General features: G+C 48.9%; 1 protein-coding gene across 1 annotated transcript in view; it reads left to right on the forward strand.

Moving 5' to 3' along the window:
- LOC132457577 (transcription regulator protein BACH2-like) overlaps positions 1-22,662 on the forward strand; it is a 32,351-nt gene that overhangs the window by 5,284 nt on the left and 4,405 nt on the right. The window contains exons 2-4 of the mRNA XM_060051829.1: positions 13,635-13,977; positions 16,073-17,716; positions 21,992-22,198. Of these exons, the coding sequence (XP_059907812.1) occupies positions 13,651-13,977; positions 16,073-17,716; positions 21,992-22,198 (2,178 nt within the window). The 5' untranslated portion in view covers positions 13,635-13,650. The remainder of the gene's footprint in view (positions 1-13,634; positions 13,978-16,072; positions 17,717-21,991; positions 22,199-22,662) is intronic.

Raw genomic sequence — 22,662 nt, forward strand, 5'->3', positions numbered from 1 at the left:
TTTACTGTATACATTGTTATATTCACAGTACACCTTAGCCAGATTGACTCTATGCACTAAACCGAGTCCCTTTGGGAAAAGTTGAGCCTTTAATGACTTCATGGTAATGTATTTGAGAGTAAGCAAAGTGATGCAAAAATTGGCTTACATTTGCAGAAGAAACCAAGCACTGACATCCAGACAGCCTAGATGCGATTGTCCCACGCGTGTTGTGAAGGTGGTGGAGACGTTGTGGATGTAACGACGGGGCCAATGACATCCACAGCAGGGAGGAACGGTTGATGATCATGATTCCTACCAACAAGCGTGTTGTTGCAAGTGTTGTGCCTCCATTGTCCCTTCGCTGTCTTATGGCAGAAGGTTGGCTGGATTTACGGGGCAAGCATGCGCACACACACACACACATGCACTCACACACGCACACACACACACACACACACACACACACACACACACACACACACACACACACACACACACACACACACACACACACACACACACACACACACACATTCACACATTCACACCAGACACTGAGTAACACACACACACCAGACACCAGACACTAAATTCACAAACACACACACACACGCAATTAGCACACAAAAACACACTTATCGCACGCATGCAGAGACACACACAAGCACACGCTGATTATAGCGCAGCAAAGAGGGCCCTCCTGCCCCTAGCGAGGTTCCTGCAAGTGGCTGATGTAACCGTTGACGGTGGCGGCGGTTGGAGGAGCCTTTTTTGGCAGGAAGGCGACGGGGCCCGCCGATGTTTGCGGAGGTTCCACCTGTCGTATCAGATTAATGCGCTCTCGCGTTCAGCCCGCCGACCGCCACGGTGAGGGGGGAGAGACGGGGCTGTGTCTTTTGAAGTGATGGGATTAGAGGTGGTGTGTTGTGAGGGTCTCCGTGCGGGGATTACAGCACCCCGGGTGCTGCTAAACAAGCACTTTGCCATGATATGCGGCATGTTAAAAACACACACACACACACACACACACACACACACACACACACACACACACACACACACACACACACACACGGGTGCTCCTATACCGGGGATAGAGACGCTGGGGGTTTTAAGAAAGCAAATGGATTGTTGTCTTGAGACGCAACTTCTGCCTAATTAATGATTAATAGTCGGGCTCTGGTGATGCAGACGAACCAGGGGCTGTTGAAGTGTTGAAAATGATCCGTTTACATAATAGACCTTAAATATGGCTGTTTTACAAAGCAGATTAATAGCGTAATGCTGTGAGATGATAATGTACAAGACATTGATGCATTTCATGTTGAATACTCCATGCAACACCGTGCCTTTCATTGCTGCATTAAACAGTGGCACAAGACATTGGTAAGTAGGCCTACATACGATTCAGTACATCGATTGATTCTTATCCATATTGTCAGTGAATATGTGTTGTTGAGTGTTGTGATGGATAGAGAACGATGTTTATGGCCATCGGTTGCAGTGGCAGTTCTGGGGTTGATTTATCTGTGTCATAAATTATTGAAAGGGGAAGTATATGGTGTAAGTGATGTCCCTTTTACTTTTTTACTCATTCAATATTTGACAATCTTTGCCTCCATTCAGATAAATTTGTTTGTTTGCTTGCCTACATTTCATAACATGGCATTTACACCAAATGTTTTTGTTTTACAAATACACAATAGAACACAAACAGGATTTATTTTACTTTTTACAGCTTTTTTTTTTACCTTAGGGATGGTGTTTTTTGCGTGTCTTACAGCCTTTGAGATATTTAAGGACAGCTAACGGTGGTCTGTTCCCCGCAGTGCGCCAGCATCTGCTCTGACACATATGTTGTTAACTGCACTTAGTGAGCCCTGTTATCTAGTGGCTCTCAGCTGACCCACAACACCCGCTGGAGCAGAGGATCTGTGGGGCTGTTGCTACTAAGCTCATATTGTCCGATTAGCACTTTCCAAACCCATTCTGGTATATATGTATTCTAAATATAGAGCAAAATGATATGTCTCACTCTCCCTCTCTCCCTCTCTCTCACTGTGATAGCGAGTGACTCTCGCTATCACTTTCACTCCTACTGTTACTCTCACTTTATGCAGGCTTTATGTAGAGGGGACCAGCGAGGTACACTCACTCCGGGGATTGTAACACACCATGATGTCTCCCCCACCCTCCCCCTCTCCCTCTCTCTCTCTCTCTCTCTCTCTTACTGTCTGTCTGTGTGTGTGTGTGTGTGTGTGTGTCTCTCTCTCTCTCTCTCTCTCTCTCTCTCTCTCTCTCTCTCTCTCTCTCTCTCTCTCTCTCTCTCTCTCTCTCTCTCTCTCTCTCTCTCTCTCTCTCTCTCTCTCTCTCTCCATATGTGTGTAGCTATATACTGTATGTTCAATAAATATCTATCCTTTTGTTTCTGTATCCTAGGGCTTATATCTAGGTAGTTTTAACAAGGTTTGCAGCAACTACCATTGGGATGATCCGTCATTGTTCTGTTCAATTACTAAATGTACATTTAAAATGTGTTTAATTATACACTTAAGCTCAGTTGTGTCATCTTTGTAATGAGTGTAGTATGCAAGACTGCGCGGCACGAAAAGAACATTTCATGGTTGGTTCTTTGTGTGCTTTTGTTTTACATTCTTTGCTATTCTCAAATCAGGGTTAGCAGGTTTTGGTTCAGTACCTCCAGCCCTTAGGGCATGTGTGTGTCTGTTATTTAGTGTGGTGTTAAAATCCACAGAAGAACACAAGTCTTTGTTGTATGGCTTTAATGCTGCTTTACCTATTGGTGCATCATATGAGCCTGGATTTGTTCCCAGTCCGTCCAACTGAAATCCAACAGAGTTCGGGAGCCACCCTTTCGCTTACAATCAGACCAGTCACTGCCCTTGGATAAAAGCCATCAGCCACACCACAGTAAAAATAATAATTATGCAGTCCATCGAAATTGAAACCTGTAGCAGCGATTCACACTTCCCACACACAGGCACACACTCTTATCTCACTTTCTGCCTTTCGGTCTTGAACAACAAAGGCATCTCCATTGCCAGTGTGTTCAGTCAAATGTCTTCAAATGCATGCGGTGCATTTTCGTATCCACACACACCAGTATTAGGGTGGGAAGTTTGCAGAGACCGACTGACGCAGGTCTCATGACGGGCATTTTTATTGGAGAAGCCCATCTTTGTGTGTGTGTGTGTGTGTGTGTGTGTGTGTGTGTGTGTGTGTGTGTGTGTGTGTGTGTGTGTGTGTGTGTGTGTGTGTGTGTGTGTGTGTGTGTGTGTGTGTGTGTGTGTGTGTGTGTGCGCGCGCGTGCACGCATCAAGCCCCCAATCTCTGCTGGTAGTGTTTGGTCATCAATTTTGAGATGAGAAGATCATGTGTAACTGGTTGGATGGGATACCGCCTTAGGAAGACAACAATGCTTTCAAATGCGTCGCTGGATATATTCCGATCAATGTTAACATAAACGTTGTCGCCGGTCTTTGCTTTGCGTTTACTGGGAATTATTCTGCCATCACCCGAAGCCCCGCCCCAGATATAACATTATTGTTGACTAACAGAAAAGGGGTGTGTCATGCATCCATGGTGTGCTTCAGCCAGCTCACCACCCCCACCCCCTCATCCACAACATCCGTCCCCTCACACATCCCCTTTTGTCAACCGTCACGGAGAACATCTGTAGGACAAAAGCAACTTCAACGGAAGGATCTTTGAAAGGGCTCCCCTCCTCCACTGTCGTGACATTTGCAATTTGGGGATTTTTCTGACGCTTTTATCCAAAGCGACTTACTACCGTTCATTTACACATTCGTACACCGACGGTCGAGTCACCCACGCAAGGCGACTGCCAGCTCTTCAGGAGCAGTTAGGGTGAGGTGTCCTGGTCAGGGACACCTCACCACTCAGCTAGGAGGAGCCGGGGATCGAACTTGCGACCTTCCGGTTTCCAGCCCACCTACTCTACCTGCTGAGGCACTGCCCCCTGATGACCTCGTCATTCAGCCTCATCAAGGCTCATGATGTCATCAAACCCCCCCGGGCCGCCCCTTAAAAAGAAAAGAAGAGTGACAGGAGATATGAGTATGAGCCTTTTTTTGGGGTAGGGGGGTGGGGGATATGGAGTAGCCTGGGAAAGTAGTCGTATGTAGGTCAGGGATGAGGTCATCGCCTGTGTCATCAAAATATTTTTTTGGATTCAGATAGAAACAAGTGACAATTTTGTGCGACATGAAATAGTAGTTAAGTCTCTCTGGAGGAAGAGGTTTGAATTAATTCAGATATCAGTGGTTCATCTGTTGTCTGTTGTTATTATTGTTGTTTTCAATGGATTTACTTGTTTTACAACCTCTTGATGCAGAGACGGTTCATGCAAATCGTGTCACTTTCTCTCTGTGGAAACAGAGGAGGCGTTGAGAATGCAGGATGTATGTGTGTTTGTGTGCGTGTGGTTGTGTGTGCGCACTCTCACATTCACCGCCTACATTGCCTAGAACCGCTGCTAAACACTCACTCACTTTATGACACATTTGACTACAGCAATCTATTTTATGCATTTGCATTTTCTCCAGCCTGTTTATCAATTTATAAATAATATAATTCTTTCCACTTGACACGCGGTTGACTTGTGTGCTTGAATATCAAAGCAGTGTGTGGAACCGTTACTGCTCAGGCATTGCACACAATTCAAGTCATACCATTATAAACATCATCATACTTTTCTCATCAATTGATCGGCTCTTAAATGTTGAGTGTAATTTCCTTTACATTAAACAGTAACTTCAAACATTTCACAGGCTTTGAAGCAGTTCCTTCCGTCTCTTCTCTCGACAGTGTTGTCAATAGTTCATTTTTCTTTGCTAAAATAAACACTCAGAATAGAGAGCTCTGAATGAGTTACTTTTGTTAGATATTCTTTGTCTAAAATATAGGTAAAAAAAAAGAAAAAATTTAACGTGCATCTCAACACAATGTTACATATGATTTGAGGTTGATTCATTTTGGTTCTAAAAACAAATGCATCCACGAAAAAGACACAAACTCAATTAAAACAAGTAGCCCAGAGTTCAGCTGACCACCAACACTGAGAAGCACAGGGTGTCTTCGTTTCAAGCCCATAGGTCGACAAAGGGACAACGGCCTAATTGTATATGAGGCGTATTTGTGAACGATGGCTTTACAACAATACAAGATGTGTGAGTCTGATAAGAGGTGAGATGCTATCAGTGCACCTTTTTCACATCCACTGCACCACTTTATCACATGAGATAGAACGCAGAATAGCTGCCATCTCAGTGCATGTCGTTATCACCTCATCTAGCTGACGCTTCATATAAGCACCGGTAAAAATTGCGTAGAAACAGTGGAAACAATAGAACCTACCAAATTGTAATGCAATGCATTGCAATGGAGCAATTTTACTTTTTTTAATCCATCCATTTACTTTTCATTTGAATTATATTCGCAGTTTAAAGTTTGCATTCTTCCGTTTACATTTTTCCGTTTGCATTTTTGCGTTGTATTTAGCTGTTATATGTTTGAATAAATGTTAAGTTACAGAAGGGGTGAACTGATAACCAAACTGAAATATCATAATGATCTATAAAAAAAATTAAATTAATAATCAGTAATGCTGTTGTACACAGCCACCCATGCAGACATAGCTTGGCAAAATGCAACTTAACAATGAAGAGAGAGGTAGTGCAAGTCAATGATCAGAGAGAGAGAGAGAGAGAGAGAGAGAGAGAGAGAGAGAGAGAGAGAGAGAGAGAGAGAGAGAGAGAGAGAGAGAGAGAGAGAGAGAGAGAGAGAGAGAGAGAGAGAGAGAGAGAGAGAGAGAGAGAGAGAGAGAGAGAGAGAGAGAATGGTGCCAGGTTCTACATGACATAGGACAGCTCCAGGGTTGTCCTCCTGAGTCCTGACAAGGGCCATCTTCTCTGCTGCCCCACACGTATGCAACTTCAACCGTAGAAGATCACTCTTCAGCTGCGCCCTTCCTGCATTTCACACACTCTACCCACGGTCTAGGTCCAGATTGGCAGATTTTACACTGTGTGTGTGTTTGTGTCTATGCATTTATGTGCGTGTGTGCGTGTGTGTGTGTGTGTGTGTGTGTGTGTGTGTGTGTGTGTGTGTGTGTGTGTGTGTGTGTGTGTGTGTGTGTGTGTGCATGAGTGTGAGTCCCACCCCCAGGCCCTGCTGGAGCACAGCTCCACTGATGGCTGATGGGATTCACAGGAGTTGTGTCTGGTGGCTTGGCTCGGTCGCCATGGGAAACGTCCCTAAAAATACCTCCGCTGGCGAACCGTCGCCATCACCTGTCGGTTTCTGCTCCTTCAGCTCCGCTCCGAATCCAGAGTTATTCTTTCAGTCCGCTGCGCCTGAGGCACTGCAAACCTAGCAGGGACATCGGTCTGTGATGGAGTCTGGCGGCCGGGTGACCCCGTCAGTCACGCTGTGCTCTGTCGCCGCCCCCCTGGATGAGGATGAGGGTATGAGACGTGATGTGGGCTTGAGGATGGATGCATTTCCTTGTGTTACATCCAAGTCGTTCGCTTATATTCAGGTACGGAAAGGGTACAGGTCCTACAAAAGGAGATATTTTATAGTGCAGAAGGGGAAATGTGTGTCAGTAATGAAAGGCATAACTAAACTAGCCAAGTATTTGAACTTCCCCTTCTGCATTTTGTTATTCGTTGCATCAAATCTGTGAATGGTATACAATCATACTATTGTACAATGTTAAGATGACGGCGTTTGAGTGTGAGCATGGCCATCGATAAAGTCAGACTAACGGTGGAAAATATGGAGGGCTCTTCAGATGAAGCCTACCTTTCAGTGTTTACCTTTTTACAAGAGAATGTCTGGATTAACCTTGAAACCTCTGCCACCATGGTTGCATTGATGGGTCTCTTTACTGTGTAAACACTATGCCTATCCGTCCCCTTTGTGACCAGTGTATGACAAATGGAGCAGTAATTAGGGCTTCCCAGGGAGACGTAGTGGAACGGTCCACGATAACAAACGATCTTCTGTAGATGGCAGTTTCTGACACCTGCTGTGTCGCTTTGCATAAATGCATGCATTCAGCATTATGATAGAGATGGGGTGTTGGTGTGTGTGTCACTGTGTGTGCATGTGTGTGTAACTGTTTATAACTGTGTTTGTCAGTGTGTGTGTGTGTGTGTGTGTGTGTGTGTGTGTGTATGTGTGTATGTGTGTGTGTGTGTGTGTGTGTGTGTGTGTGTGTGTGTGTGTGTGTGTGTGTGTGTGTGTGTGTGTGTGTGTGTATGTGTGTATGTGTGTGTGTGTGTGTGTGTGTGTGTGTTCATGTGCAGTTCTCTTGCTTTGGGATGAAAGGTGACCACAAGTATTGACGGGTCGAGACAAGGTTCTATGTCAGCAATTCGGCATTTATGGATTGTGATTTAATCCGTTGAGCACACAGAACACACTCACACACCCATGGCCACTCATGCACACACACAGCCGTGGGCACACGCACCCATGCACACGCACCCATGCACACGCACACACACACACACACACACACACACACACACAGGTAATGTCACACACAGAAATGTCTCTCCTCTCTCTCCACATTCATTAAGTCCGAACGTTGGGCTCCCAACCTTCTAGCAGACTCAATTCGATCGCCATGTCGCTTGTCCTTCAGTTGAGACCACCCTCCCTCCCCCCATCCCATTAAATCAGAAGGTATCACTTGATTGTGAGAGTTGCGGGAGGGTGATTTATAAGAAAATGTGTGTGTGTGTGTGGGGGGGAGATGACCTCACCAGAGGACATATATCAGGAGGTCAATGGACGAGTGGAAGCTCCACGACCCCCCACCCAGCTCCGCCACCGCTAAGCTATAGTTATAGTGGCGTGACAATGGCCCATTGTGAAAGCAGGGAGACGCTTATGTCATCGGTGTGGGCTTCCTGGCCTGAGGAGACGGAGCCGCGTTGACACTCACACCGCTCGCCGCTGTAAGAGGGCTGGGGCTCTAGTGTGTCTCTGGGGGCATTTAGCGTTCTTTCCGGAGCGATGAATCGGCCCCACTTTACCTTCTATGCATTTTTGGACAATTTTTTAATCTAATTTTAATTTTTCTAAAAGAAAAATAATAATAAAACAGGGTTAGGATTTCCACCCAGGCGTTGAAATACTTTTTTATTGTTGCTGCTATTCCATCCAAACTTCTTCTATCGCAGTCTTCCATGGAAGCCTGTAGGCATCAGTCATTTTTTGTGTGTACATTTGTCCGACTGACATGATCCAATTCACTGAAACATTGATTTTGCATTTGGAGAAAAATAACATCGTAGGAGAGGAGTAAAAGAGCTTGAGGGGGATTGATGCAGCCCTGTATAGATAATATAATATACAAGGATAATGGACCCTTATTTATGCATCATTTGTATTCTATTCTACTCAAAGTATCTATTTGGTTCGGGGATACATCTGCAAACTGGCAATGGCAAGTCTCACCCGGCCTCAGCCGAGTTGTTTGATTCCAGATTCATCGCTGTGCATCCAGAAGGGGCGTATGCGTGGTTAAAATTAACTTCCCATTAGCAGCGACAAGGTGTCACGAAGTGTCTGTAAAGGTTTCAAATCAACACCGTGTAGAGGCTGTCAATAAACAATTCTGCAAGCTTCATCCTCTCGGGTAAATTTTCTGTAGGCTATCTCCGTAACAGTCAGGAAACCAGGAATAACTCCACCCTTGGCGGTCCTGGTGGTCCGGCCCGGGATGTGTCGCCTCCCGACAGGAGTTGGGATGATTCAGATTGTTTCAGATGCAATTCCTTCTCGATCACTTTTACATTATATAAAAAAAATATTTATAAATAAGGGCTTCATAAAAGGAAACAGAGTTGATACTTCAAGTTCATATATGTGTGTGTATAATGCACTTTGACAAGCAGGCCCACACGCATGTGTAATCTCATTTTAATATCTTACTCACTCACACTTCAGACACATACATGCACGAGTCTCTCTACACACACACGCACGCACGCACGCAAGTGCACGCACACACACAAACACACACGCACACGCACCCCACTATACCCCATAGACTCCATGCATTAAAAATGAGACATAATCAGGACAGAGGAGAGGCGTGTGTGTGTGTCTGTGTCTTCCTGGTTTGTGTCAGGGATGGCGGAGTGTAGGATTTAACAGCTGTCAGAGGCACACACACACACACACACACACACACACACACACACACACACACACACACACACACACACACACACACACACACACACACACACACATCCATGTGTATAGTGAATTATTAGTGTTTGTTAATTTTTTTATTTTTCAGCTTTGAACGCGGCTCGGAGTGGGTAGACCTCTGAGTGGTCCCAGCCAGGCGTCTCTGCTACTGGGATGAATAATTTAACAGCCCACTGGGTCCTTCCTCCGGGCCCCTATCTATCTATCTATCTATCTATATATACACTCTGTGTGTGTGTGTGTGTGTGTGTGTGCGCGCGGGTGTGTGTGTGTGTGTTGTCCTCGTTGGCCAGGCTGGCATCGCCTCAGATGTGTCTGTGTGATTGATGCGGTCTCTCGGTTGAATGTAGGCTACCGGAGCAACTGGCTGCAACTATAAAAAAAGATACATTTTGAAAGAATTTGAAGAAATACAAAAAGTGAGGCCTTCGTTTGTGTGTGGGCCACTGCTCCTTGTTTCTTTCATCAAACCAGGAGAATTTAACTGTTGGTTGTCTCTTGCACTTGAGGAATAATGTGTACGTCGTTGTCGTTGGCGTCGTACATTGGCCATTAAACGTGAAAGACGATGGTAGTGTTGAAGAACAGGGTTGGAAGGGTTGGACAGTGTACCGCTGTTTCCCTCGTGAGGTGTCTGTTGTTCACTCCTACTCATTCTCCTCCTGGCTCTCCCTGCACACATCCACTCTTCAGTGTCTGCAGCTGCTGTCAGGGACAGAGCGATCGCGGCAGTGATGGTGTTCGTTGTAACCGGGTTCAGGGGTTAAACAAGTGCCCGATCGTTGAGTGTTCAGCTTCCTAGAGCCTGTTGCGCACACATGCTCCACATTTGACATTCACTAACAGGCTCTCAGACGCCGCTCGGAGAGACGCTTCCATTGTTCATTCTGCTCCACCGTGCTTTTTGACCTCGTGATTTACTGTGTTCCAATGGAGTAGCTGCGAAGAGATGGAGCTAAACTCACATGTGAACGTATCGAGGGCTTTCTGTTTGTTGGCTTTCTGTTTGTATTAATGCAGAAATGTGTTTCTGTTTGCTGCGCGCCTTTTCACTCTGACAGGCTGGTAGTCTAGATCTAAGAGAAGGAAGCGATAACCTTTAGCTTGGCAACTGAGTTGGTTAGGAGTGCGACTCGCGCTTCTCTCCTCTCGCTGCCACCTCACTGCTCTGCTCTCTCTTCTAACTCTTCTACTCTTATTGTAGCCTCTTCTGTTGTCTCCATCGCCGCTTCTCTTGCCGGCCTCAACACTTTTCTTCATCCAGCCACAATTCTCCTTACACCGCTCCCCCCGCCCCTTGCTTCCTCTCCTCTTTTCCCCTCCTTTCCTCTACTCTCTTATAGTTATCCATCGTCTCCTTGCTTCCCGTCCACTTTCCCCTCCTCTCCTCTCCTGTCCCCTCTCCCCTCCTCTCCCCTCCTCTCCACTCCCCTCCCCTCCTCCCCTCTCATTGCCCCTCCTTTCCTCCCCTCTCTTCTCCCTACCTATCGCCTCCTTGCTTTCTCTCCTTTCTTCTCAGCTCCTCTCCTCTCTTCCCCTTCTCTTACCTCTCGGCCGCTCTCTCCTCTTGCCGGTCCCGACCTCTCCTTTCCTCTCTCCTTGCTGTGATTTTAATTGTTTTACTTTTGAGATGACGTCCTGGGTCTCTAAGCTGCCCGTCAGACTGCTGTGCTGGCAGAACATATCTCCCAACCCTGACAAATCCCCCCCCCCCCCCCCCCCCCACACACACACACACACAGACACACACACACACACACACACACACACACACACACACACACACACACACACACACACACACACACACACATGACCACTGAGCACAAGGAATGATGAAACAGCCAGCAATGGCTTGTTTACAGGAATCCTCCCACCCGTCCCCCCTACATCTAAAAAAGCCTCGCCTCCCCTGTGTTTGGTAGGACGTACGAAAACGCACAGTAGCGCGCTGTGCTGTATCTTTTTGCACGTCTAAAGGCGCGGCTAATTCAAAGACAAAAGATGTTGACAGTGTGTAGGTGGTGCGCTTTTAATCCCATGTGAAATCACGGCGTATATGTTGTTCTCTTCTGCACCGGCGTGCATGTCAGAGAGACAGAGGGGGAGGTTACAGATGTATTTAATCAAGCACTCGACACAAGGCACCACACACCATTTATACAGCTAGCGGCTATGTCGCTTCTGGACCACAATGTTTCTTTAGGTTCTGTCCAAAGAAGGAAACCATGGGATATAGCTGTCTGCCATGCAACATTAAAGAGAAACCAACAATGGTTTACCGTACCATAATAAAAATAATAATATTTTAACCTTTTTCGCCATGGCCATAAACCAGGAGAAACAGTCCGTTAGTTCGATTAATTTGCCTCAATTACCAACCCAGTGGGCCGCTCCCCGGAAACAGATTTCAAACGGAAAGCAGTTCTTGGGTTGTGGAGGAGGTTAAGAAGTGATTTAGTATTCTAACAGGATTGGCATGTAGGAGGGGGGGCATGGGGGGATATGCCAGCTAGGCTCTGCTGCTGTGCGCTGTGATTCAAAACCCATGAATCAGCAAAAGTCTGGAGAAGCACCCACCACACACACACTCACACACACACACACACACACACACACACACACACACACACACACACACACACACACACACACACACACACACACACACACATATACACACACACACACACACACACACAAGCACCCAAGTGCATGCACACCATCCCATGGGCACACACACACACACACACACACACACACACACACACACACACACACACACACACACACACACACACACACACACACACACACACACATGCAGAGCCCTGGGCTGATCAGACAGGCAGACTGCATGCTCAGCTGTCTGTGTTGGGGATTTAAGTGCTGCAGCATTGAAATGAAACACAATGGATAACAAACTGGATGGGAGTTGCTCCCAATCAATGGGACTGCCCTGCTCCATTTCCTCCAGACGCACAGAATGTTTATGTACATCATGTAGTCGTGAACATGTAACATCCAAAGACTCGTACATTTGTGTGCTTAGTACCTCCTAGGGATTGGCACAGCCCAGTTTGCACTCTCAATTCCCTGCAAAACAATTATTATAGACACAATAGCCGGTCCTCTCTCTCGATGTATACAGATATCCTCCTCCTTATCGGCAGTGGACCTGGAAGTGTTGTGTGTACACCTTGACACACACACACACACACACACACACACACACACACACACACACACACACACACACACACACACACACACACACACACACACACACACACACACACACATTTATACATTCACCATTTGACCCTATACACCTGCATCCTCAAACGTGGGCCAAATCAACCACAACTAATGACAAAACACTGAAACCTTCATGCACAGAGGAGAGGTGATCCTTCAGGCTCTCTCTCGTTCTCCCTCTCTCTCTCTCTCGTTCTCTCGTTCTCTTGTTCTCTCTCTCTCTATCTTTCTCTCGTTCTCTCTCTCTCTCTCTCTCTCTCGTTCTCTCGTTCTCTCTCTCTCTCTCTCTCTCTCTCTCTCTCTCTCTCTCTCTCTCTCTCTCTGTGTCTCTCTCTTTCTCTCTCTCGCTCCCTCCCCCACTCTCTCGGTTCATGGTGTGTTACTCCTCCCCTCTGTGTGTAACTCCTCCCCCTCTCCGTGTCTCTCTCTAGGTTAACTGTGTGTAGCTCCTCCCCCTCTCCGTGTCTCACTCGGTTCACGGTGTGTAACTCCTCCCCCTCTCCGTGTCTCTCAGTTCACGGTGTGTAACTCCTCCCCCTCTCCGTGTCTCTCTCTGTTCACGGTGTGTAACTCCTCCCCCTCTGTGTGTAACTCCTCCCCCTCTCCGTGTCTCTCTCGGTTCACGGTGTGTAACTCCTCCCCCTCTCCGTGTCTCTCTCGGTTCACAGTGTGTAACTCCTCCCCCTCTCCGTGTCTCTCTCGGTTCACGGTGCGTAACTCCTCCCCCTCTGTGTGTAACTCCTCCCCCTCTCCGTGTCTCTCTCGGTTCACGGTGTGAAACTCCTCCCCCTCTCTGTGTCTCTCTCGGTTCACGGTGTGTAACTCCTCCCCCTCTCCGTGTCTCTCTCAGTTCACGGTGTGTAACTCCTCCCCCTCTGTGTGTATCTCCTCCCCCTCTCCGTCCCTCTCGGTTCACGGTGTGTAACTCCTCCCCCTCTCCGTGTCTCTCTTGGTTCACGGTCTGTAACTCCTCCCCCTCTGTGTGTAACTCCTCCCCCTCTCCGTGTCTCTCTCGGTTCACGGTGCGTAACTCCTCCCCCTCTGTGTGTAACTCCTCCCCCTCTCCGTGTCTCTCTCGGTTCACGGTGTGTAACTCCTCCCCCTCTCCGTGTCTCCCGCAGGGTTCAAGCAGGAGGGATGTCGGCCGGCGGCGAGGAGCGGGCCGGGGGGGGGGAGGACGAGGGGGACCCGGAGGGCGTGGCGCTGGCGGGGGGCGTGGCGGCGGCCGGGGGGTCGGCGGCGCCCGTCTATGTGTACGAGTCCAAGGTGCACTGCGCCAACGTGCTGCTGAGCCTGGAGGAGCAGCGGCGGCGCGGCATCCTGTGCGACGTGACGGTGGTGGTGGAGGGCCGCGTGGAGATCCGGGCGCACCGCGCCGTGCTGGCCGCCAGCAGCCGCTACTTCCTGCAGGCGCTGCTGGGCCGCGCCGGAGAGGCCGAGCCCATCATCAGCCTCCCCGAGAAGGTGAGGAGAGGGGGGTCAGAGGTCGGAGGTCGGAGAGTAAGGCGGGTGTGTCAGGGTAGTAGGGCGGGTGTGTCAGGTAGTACGGCGGGTGTGTCAGGGTAGTAGGGCTGGTGTGTCAGGGTAGTAGGGCGGGTGTGTCAGGGTAGTAGGGCTGGTGTGTCAGGGTAGTAGGGCTGGTGTGTCAGGGTAGTAGGGCTGGTGTGTCAGGGTAGTAGGGCTGGTGTGTCAGGGTAGTAGGGCTGGTGTGTCAGGGTAGGAGCAGGCGGTGAAGCCGATGGCGCTGAATATAAGCACGTCAACATTCCCGACATCAACATTACGGCCTTCAAGCTGCCATCAGCTCGTCTAGCTGGCCGCGCTTTGATTTGATTAAATGGTGGTTTTGATTGAGTCTCACGGTTCTCGTGTATTTGGTTAAAACCGAATGCCTGAGAACCGTGAGACTCAGTCAATAGAGCAGCTCCCCGCCTCACTGGACAGGCCACTCAAATAAGGGTGAATGTTAATTTAAATCGATACTTTTTTATACCTTGATGGTATGTAGATGTCCTCCATCCATGTTACATGGTGAAACACGCAGCACAGTAGTACCGGTATGTCTAATGCTAATAGTTTGCAACAATACAGAACACATTAGCAGTATGTATGGGCCGGGGGTAAGAGTGGACACGATACATCAGGGAACCGCCTAAAGTAGAACAGTGTGATCAAGTGATTGACGGTGGGAATCAACTAGATAAGGTGACACCCTAATCCTGCTGATAGGCCTGGGGGTTGCCGCACAAGTGGATCAATCCATCTGCATTCCGTGTACATCTCTCGTCTCTCTCCCTCTCTCTGTCCCTCTCTCTATCTCTGTCTATCTCTCTCTCTCTCTGTCGCTCTCTCTCTCTCTCTCTCTCTCTCCCTCTCTCTGTCTCTGTCTCTGTCTCTCTCTCTCTCTCTCTCTCTCTCTCTCTGTGTCTCTCTGTCTCTCTCTCTCTTTCTCTCTCCTCTCTCTCTGTCTCTCTGTCTCTCTGTCTCTCTCGTTCCCTCCGTCTCACTTATGTACAAACAACCACACACAAACATAAAAGTATAAAAAGGCAAAAAACTGAATGCACACAAACGTTTGTGCCTACTTTGTGCAGCTCAGAGGTAACAAAGGTATTGAAGCTGTTGTGGTGTGTGTGCGTTTGATGAGCGTGGACACATTGTGCAGGAGAGCGTGAATGAAGAGGAGAAGAATAAGAAAACCATCCACCACTCCAATGGAGGATGCTTGTATCTGACATTACCATACAGTATAATGGCCCAGATACGTCATGGTGATTAATATGACTCGACCACATACGGCCATCGCTGGCAATTCTTCCTGTGTTACATGCCAAACATACCCCAATGGCTATGCACTGTTTCTCTCTCTCTCTCTCTCTCTCTCTCTCTCTCTCTCTCTCTCTCTCTCTCTCTCTCTCTCTCTCTCTCTCTCTCTCTCTCTCTCTCTCTCACTCACTCCCTGTACACCCAGAGAGACACAGTTCTGCACAAAAGGTGTCTGTTGACACACGCTGAAAATAGCTGAAAATAGACACACACACACCCACACGTGTATGTGCGCGCACATACACACATTCACGCACACAGAGATGCGTACCATGCACCCTTATGATGAATGGGCTGAGTGGGATGAATGAGCAGGATGATCCAGGAGAGGAGTATAGAGATTAAAACGTGGACGATTTAAATTGAGATTGCCAGACCTTGCACTACTAGTGCAACCGGGATTGTAGGGTTCATTCTAGGGGATAAACATCCCCCAAATGTAATCTGAGAATAACCCTCACTTTTTATTTTGTAATGCAAGCCCACCAGAATTACTCGCGAGGTTACTTACTGGCTTTGTCACATACTGCATTGCATGCATACCGGCGTGTATACATGTATACCTGTGTACCTGCTCATAGTGTAGAAACTGTACAGCTGTCTCAAACTCAACAGGGTGGCATCACCAGCAAAAGAAAGCCAACTGCTGCTCATTGGGCCCGAGAGTCTTATTTCAAATACACATCCTGCACGAAATACTACTATGCTGTTGCTAACTCTTCCCGACCCCCAGGTTACGGCTAAGGGCTTCGGTCCGCTGCTCCAGTTCGCCTACACGGCCAAGCTGGTGCTGAGCCGCGAGAACATCGGCGAGGTTATCCGCTGCGCCGAGGTGCTCGGCGTGCACAACCTGGAGGACTCCTGCTTCCGCTTCCTGCAGGCCCAGCTGCAGAACGACGGCGAGCAGCACATCACCAACGGCCGAGCGGCGTACGACAGCGACGGCAACGGAGAGCCCGACGAAGACGACGACGACGACGGCGGCGACGGCGTCGCGACCGAAGAGCACTTCCTGTCCAAGGCGCCGGGGGTGAGGTCGACGGACGTCGCCGAGGAGACCGTTGAGTGGCAGCACGAGCAGGGCCACGCCGCCATCGACCTGCCGCGCTGCGCCAAATACAGGAAGTACCAGTACCAGGACCCGCAGCATCAGAACGGAGACGGCCATCACGGCAACGCCGATGGGGACCTAGTCAACCATACCTCAGTGGGCTCTCGGAGCCCCAGGCCCTCTGACAACGGCACAGCTGCCCCTCCTCCTCCCCCCACTCCTCCTCCCCATTCACAGGGGCACCTCCTCACCCCCTCCAGGATCAAAGAGGAGCCCTTTGTGTTTGAGGGGGAGGGGGAGGGGGGCGGCAGTAGCTGCCCACCGGAGTCCTGCGCTGAGGAGGAGGTGCTGGAGATGGAGCTGGAGGTGGAGGGGGGCCCCGTGGCCTCGGATCTGTCCCCCGGCGACAGTGGCAGTCTGCCCAGCTCCTGCCTGCGCTCCTACCTCCAGAGGGGAGGCCTGGATCTCACGGGGGTTCCCAGCACAACCATCCAGCAGCTGCTCTCCAGCAGACTGTCCCTGGATCACTACCGGGAGCTCGCCCGGGAACGGGAGCGCGACAGGGAGTCGGCCCCCCAGAGCCACTGCCGCAGCGGGGACCTGAAGGCGACCTCGCTGGAGCCCGCCAACGGCTCCAAGGCCGAGGTGGAGCTGGACCGCCGTAGCGTCATCTTCTCCTCGGCCGACGGCGAGCGTCTGGGAAGACCAGGCCCCCACGCCTACTCCTCCTCGTCCGAGCGGAAGTTCACGGAGAAGGAGCCGCCGCCCGACCTCCCGAAGGCGCCGTGCGTCCCTTCCACCAAGCACTTCCCCTCGGCGCTCCTGTCCTCCTCTTCCTCCCCGTTCGGGGACCAGGCCTCCTCGGTCGCCCGGCCGCGCCCCGCCTCCACCGCCGCCCCGACCACCGCCGCCCCCACCAGCTGCCCCATCGCCGTCCCGGTCCGGATGGCCACCCGCTCGCCCTCCCACCCGGCCGCCGAGCCCCGGACACGCACCTCCAGCTCCTGCTCCTCCTTCTCCTACCTGGAGGACGGGGGCAGCGGGGGCTCCCCGTCCAGCCTGCCGCAGTACGACTTCTCCTCGTCCTCGCCGCGCTCGCGCTCGCGCTCGGGCTCGGGCTCGGTGTCGGGGCTGGCCCGCTGCCTGGCCGGGGGCGGCGAGGAGCAGGGCAACCACGCCGCCGACGCCGTCTTCACTCAGGGTCGCGCCAAGATCAAGCGCGAGCACAGCGGCTACGGGCCCAACGGGACCAACTCCAGCGACGAGTCGGGATCCTTCTCCGAGGGCGACAGCGAGTGCGGCGTGCCCAGAGAGCCGGGGCCTGAGGTGGGTTTACTGGCCTTCTGTTTCTAGTGCATCTTTATTACGATTCCCCCCCGTCTACCTGCCCCATGGCCTTATCTCCCAACCAACAGATGGTTGCGGGGCCCGGATAGATCCTGGTGGGGCCCACACTTCAACAGATCTCCAGAGGCAGCGCTTAATCAAACAGAGGGTCTGAAAGCGAATGTCCTGTCACGATGTGGAGAAGTCATAGATCTGCAGACACTGCCGATAATAAAAGTGCGTGAAGCTCTAGTTGAAGTCCGGTTTGAATCACAGCCTTAATTGTATGCTACCCTATTGCCCTGAGGTGATACTCCCACTTAGTTGAATGTACATTCCTCAAAGAGCTTGTGTAGATAATGGCTTCAAATGAAAAAGAAAAGGCCTATGAGTCACCAACCTGACCACAGCTTTGTGCCTGCCTACACATACTACATAATTGATTTGGATGTCTGGACTTTTGCCGTGTTATTAAAGAAGATTGAAAAAATGCATCGCCACCGAAAGCAGAATGCTACTGAACGTAAAAGACAACAACTGAAACTAGTCTCAGTGGGTTTGCAGTCTTCCTCGGTTGGTGTTTCTATTAGAGACACAAATAAAATGTCAATACAAGTTAGATGTTGTCTGTGGAAAGGGATGCTGTGCTGTCAGTGGTCGTTGTTCCTCACCCTGCAGGGCTTTGCAGCCACTGAGCTCAGTCTGTACATGCCCAGCGATTCACCGCCAGTGTGAGCCCCAGTAGTTTCAGTTGCATAAAAAAATGATGTATCGCTCATTCTATCTGCGATTTAGAGAGGAGATCTATTCTTGGACCTCTCTGTGTCTTTGGAGACATGCCACACAGCAGAGGAGCCTGCACACCCACGCACACCCACACACATTACACCCGCATAGTAGCACATGCACACACACACACACACACACACGCATATGCACACCATCTATGTGGAGTTGAGAGCTACTCGTTGCCATGGTGATGCTTAAGCACATCCATATCTAGTGAGATGTGAGTTGGACGCTGAAACATGTGCGCGGGAAACCTTCGCACATACATACAGACAGACACACACACACACACACACACACACACACACACACACACACACACACACACACACACACACACTATTATACCAATACGCAAGAGAACTCGGCTGTGGATTAGAGTTCTGGTGAAGAGGTGTATATGTGTTAATGTATGTAATGTTATTATGTGCTTTATCTTACTTAACGTATCTATGAAACATGAGCAACCCAATCAGGAGGCCAGTGAGTCAAGAGCAGTTGAAATGAAGGAGGTATTTTTTTAATTTTGACGTATTGACATTATAATCATTAATGAGTGGGCATGCAAGCGTGCAATTATAATGTTCTTATGGTAGCCAGCCTATTATTTAGCTGTGGATTTACTAGAATAGCTTGAATTGGATCACATTTGTCTTGGCATCAAACCTTGGCAAAGTATATCAAAGAAAGAATGTCCTGCTGCACTATGTCTGGGGCACCCATCCCGACCCACCACGAAACTAGCACAAACACACAACATAAATCAAAATAACACCATGAAAACATACACACAGGTGTGTGACCAACAGGTGAAGTGTGTGTGTGTGTGTCTGTGTGTGTGTGTGTGTGTGTGTGTGTGTGTGTGTGTGTGTGTGTGTGCCTGCATTTGTGTGTGCGAGAATGTGTATTTGTGTGTGTGTGTGTGTGTGTGGCATGTCCCAGTTCTTTGCATTGACCCAGTTGTGTCACACTGAGAATGGGGGTGCACACACACACACACACACACACACACACACACACACACACACACACACACACACACACACACACACACACACACACACACACACACACACACACACACACACACAGACACACACATACACACACACACACAGGATGCCCCGTAGCCAGGTGGAAGGTGTCCTGTCCGAGTTCCCACCACCATCTGCTTCAGCCACCCCCCCTTCCCTCTCTCTCTGTGACACCTTCAAATATGGGCCATTACCACCCACCTGCCTCTCCACCCCTCCACACACACACACATCAACTCCTTTTCTACAACATAGAGAGAGACCAATGAATCATGGTAGTGGATTTGGGGGGCTGATGGATGGAGTTAACAATGCCATCAGTTGAGAGAGAGAGAGAGAGAGAGAGAGAGAGAGAGAGAGAGAGAGAGAGAGAGAGAGAGAGAGAGAGAGAGAGAGAGAGAGAGAGAGAGAGAGAGAGAGAGAGAGAGAGAGAGAGAGAGAGAGAGAGAGAGAGAGAGAGAGATGCGCTTAGCCCAACAACCTCCCTCTACACCCCAGTGCCTGTTTCCCTGCTGGGACCCACAGCCCATATACATGGAAACCAGAGCACCAGAGAGAGAGGGAGAGAGAGACTATGAGTGTCTAAAGGCTTACTCTGTCATTCTAACCTTATTATGTGACTGGTTGGGAGTCATCGGGCTATATATAGATGTGTATCAAGGAGAGAATGAAGCGCAGGATAGCAGGAAAGTGTAACAGGGAGAGCGGCACATCATTTTCCCTTCCCTTTGTTGCCAGCCAGTGTGGTGAATGACCTCATCTTTAAGCACACTGCCCAAGTTCAACTCCATAGGCACACGCCACGGGAATGGAGAAATTGGCACGACTAGCATATTGTACTAGCACGAACGTCAGCTCTGTGGTCGATTCTAATGTCGGATAGCCTATATAGAAGTCATTACACACGATCCCACAGGAGATTATTTTATGGTTTTGTGGTTGTTCAGCTGCTTCCTATATATGGCTTATTACCAAATAAAAAGAAAAGTTAAAGTAAATAATATGAAATAGACAATGCACAGTCTCCGGTTTATAACTGGCCAATGCAATCTCTGCATTAAAACAATAGAGGTATACATCAAAATGACAAACACGCATAGGGCTTTACCGCAAGAATCCCAACGGTGCAAATGCTTACGTCTAGCAAAAGGAGAGATCCTTTGTACAAATCTGGAAGAATCGGAAGTAGTAATTAGCGGCTGTATCGATGACTCACTATGAAGACATTTTTTGGAGAGGCATATTTGTTAGGCTACGTGACGTTTTTATTTTAAATCTAAATAAATAAATCCAATTGTTTTAACGAGCAACTGACCGGCAATGACAAAGAAGTAGTCCGTCTAATGTAGATCCCACCCCAGTCATTATCAAGGTCATGGGCTGGAATCTATCCCAGCCCATAATTAGCACGAGGTATAGCTTAAAGACCAAAGAATGCCTCCCCTGGCAGGATCACACACACACAAGGCAACAATGTGAGATTCACTCCAAGTTGTGTAACCTGCATGCCTTTGGCCCGCACAAACAAAGGAAATAGGCCGACAGCCCAATGCAGAGGGGGTCGAAGCATTTTGATTTGACCTCATGGTTCAGATTGAAGAGGCACTCGGGCCTAAGCACTGAATCAACATTCCGACCCTTTTTTTAGACCAGCGTAGGAATTCTGTAAAAAAAAAAAAAAAAAAAATACGAGATACAATGCGGTTTTGTTGTGAATGAAAGAGAGCTCCTATTGTTCCGCTCAACCGTGTGACGTGGAACGCAGCTCTGTAGTGCCATCTAGTGGACACATATGACCTATTCCTCCCAGTGCACCACTGTATTGTGAAGGCAACTGGATAGGCTTCTCTTCGGTCTTTTCTTTCAAATGATTATCCACAACTTTTTAACCTCAGCAATTAACCTAACCTAATCCTTACCCTTCTTTCCCATGTTGTTTTATTTCTTGTACACATGTTCATATCTCCCAATAGTTATGAAATTCCTCCAATGGAAATGCATATCATTGCTACTGGTTGAGTCATCTCTTGTCTCCAACGAGGTGTGCAAGGGGATTGTATCTCGGCTTCATGAAACACAAGTTCAAGTTATTTTATTAGTCACAGCACAACATAACAGGCAAAGCAGTCATAGTTGGCAATGATATTTTTGTATTTCCCAAGATCTCCTTAACAATGCAAAATTGTGTAAGTAGATAAAGATAGTAAAAAGAGTAACAAGGTACAGTGCAATTAAGAACAAAATATTTTAAATAAAACTTGAATACATCTATGTATATGTGTATACATTTATATATCTATATATATAAATAATATGTATGTACAGTAATATATATATCTATAAAACAATAAAGTGTCAATAAAGACAGTAAAGTCAATAAATGATTGACGTAAAGCAAAGAACGCATGAAACACGAGAGAGGAACCTAAACTCACACTGTGTGGTTGTGCAGGTGAAGCTTCCCTTCCCGGTGGACCAGATCACCAACCTGCCCCGCAACGACTTCCAGATCCTGGTCAAGATGCACAAGCTGAGCTCGGAGCAGCTGGAGTTCATCCACGACGTGCGACGGCGCAGCAAGAACCGCATCGCCGCCCAGCGCTGCCGCAAGAGGAAGCTCGACTGCATCCAGAACCTGGAGGTGGAGATCCGCAAGCTGGTATGCTTCATGGCTGTTACACCCCTTAACCCCCGACCCTAGGGCTCTACACCCCTTAAACCCTGACCCTATAGCTCTACACCCCTTAACCCCCGACCCTATAGCTCTACACCCCTTAACCCCCGACCCTAGCTCTACTGTACTCCCGTTAACCCCCGACCCTATAGCTCTACACCCCTTAACCCCCGACCCTATAGCTCTACACCCCTTAACCCCTGACCCTATAGCTCTACACCCCTTAACCCCCGACCCTAGGGCTCTACACCCCTTAACACCCGACCCTATAGCTCTACACCCCTTAACCCCCGACCCTATAGCTCTACACCCCTTAACCCCCGACCCTATAGCTCTACACCCCTTAACCCCTGACCCTATAGCTTTACACCCCTTAACCCCCGACCCTATAGCTCTACACCCCTTAACCCCCGACCCCCAAGCTTTTACTTACGGGGATTTGTCTTGAC

This window comes from Gadus macrocephalus, chromosome 5, assembly GCF_031168955.1.
Source record: "Gadus macrocephalus chromosome 5, ASM3116895v1".
NCBI classification, from domain to species: Eukaryota; Metazoa; Chordata; class Actinopteri; order Gadiformes; family Gadidae; genus Gadus; species Gadus macrocephalus.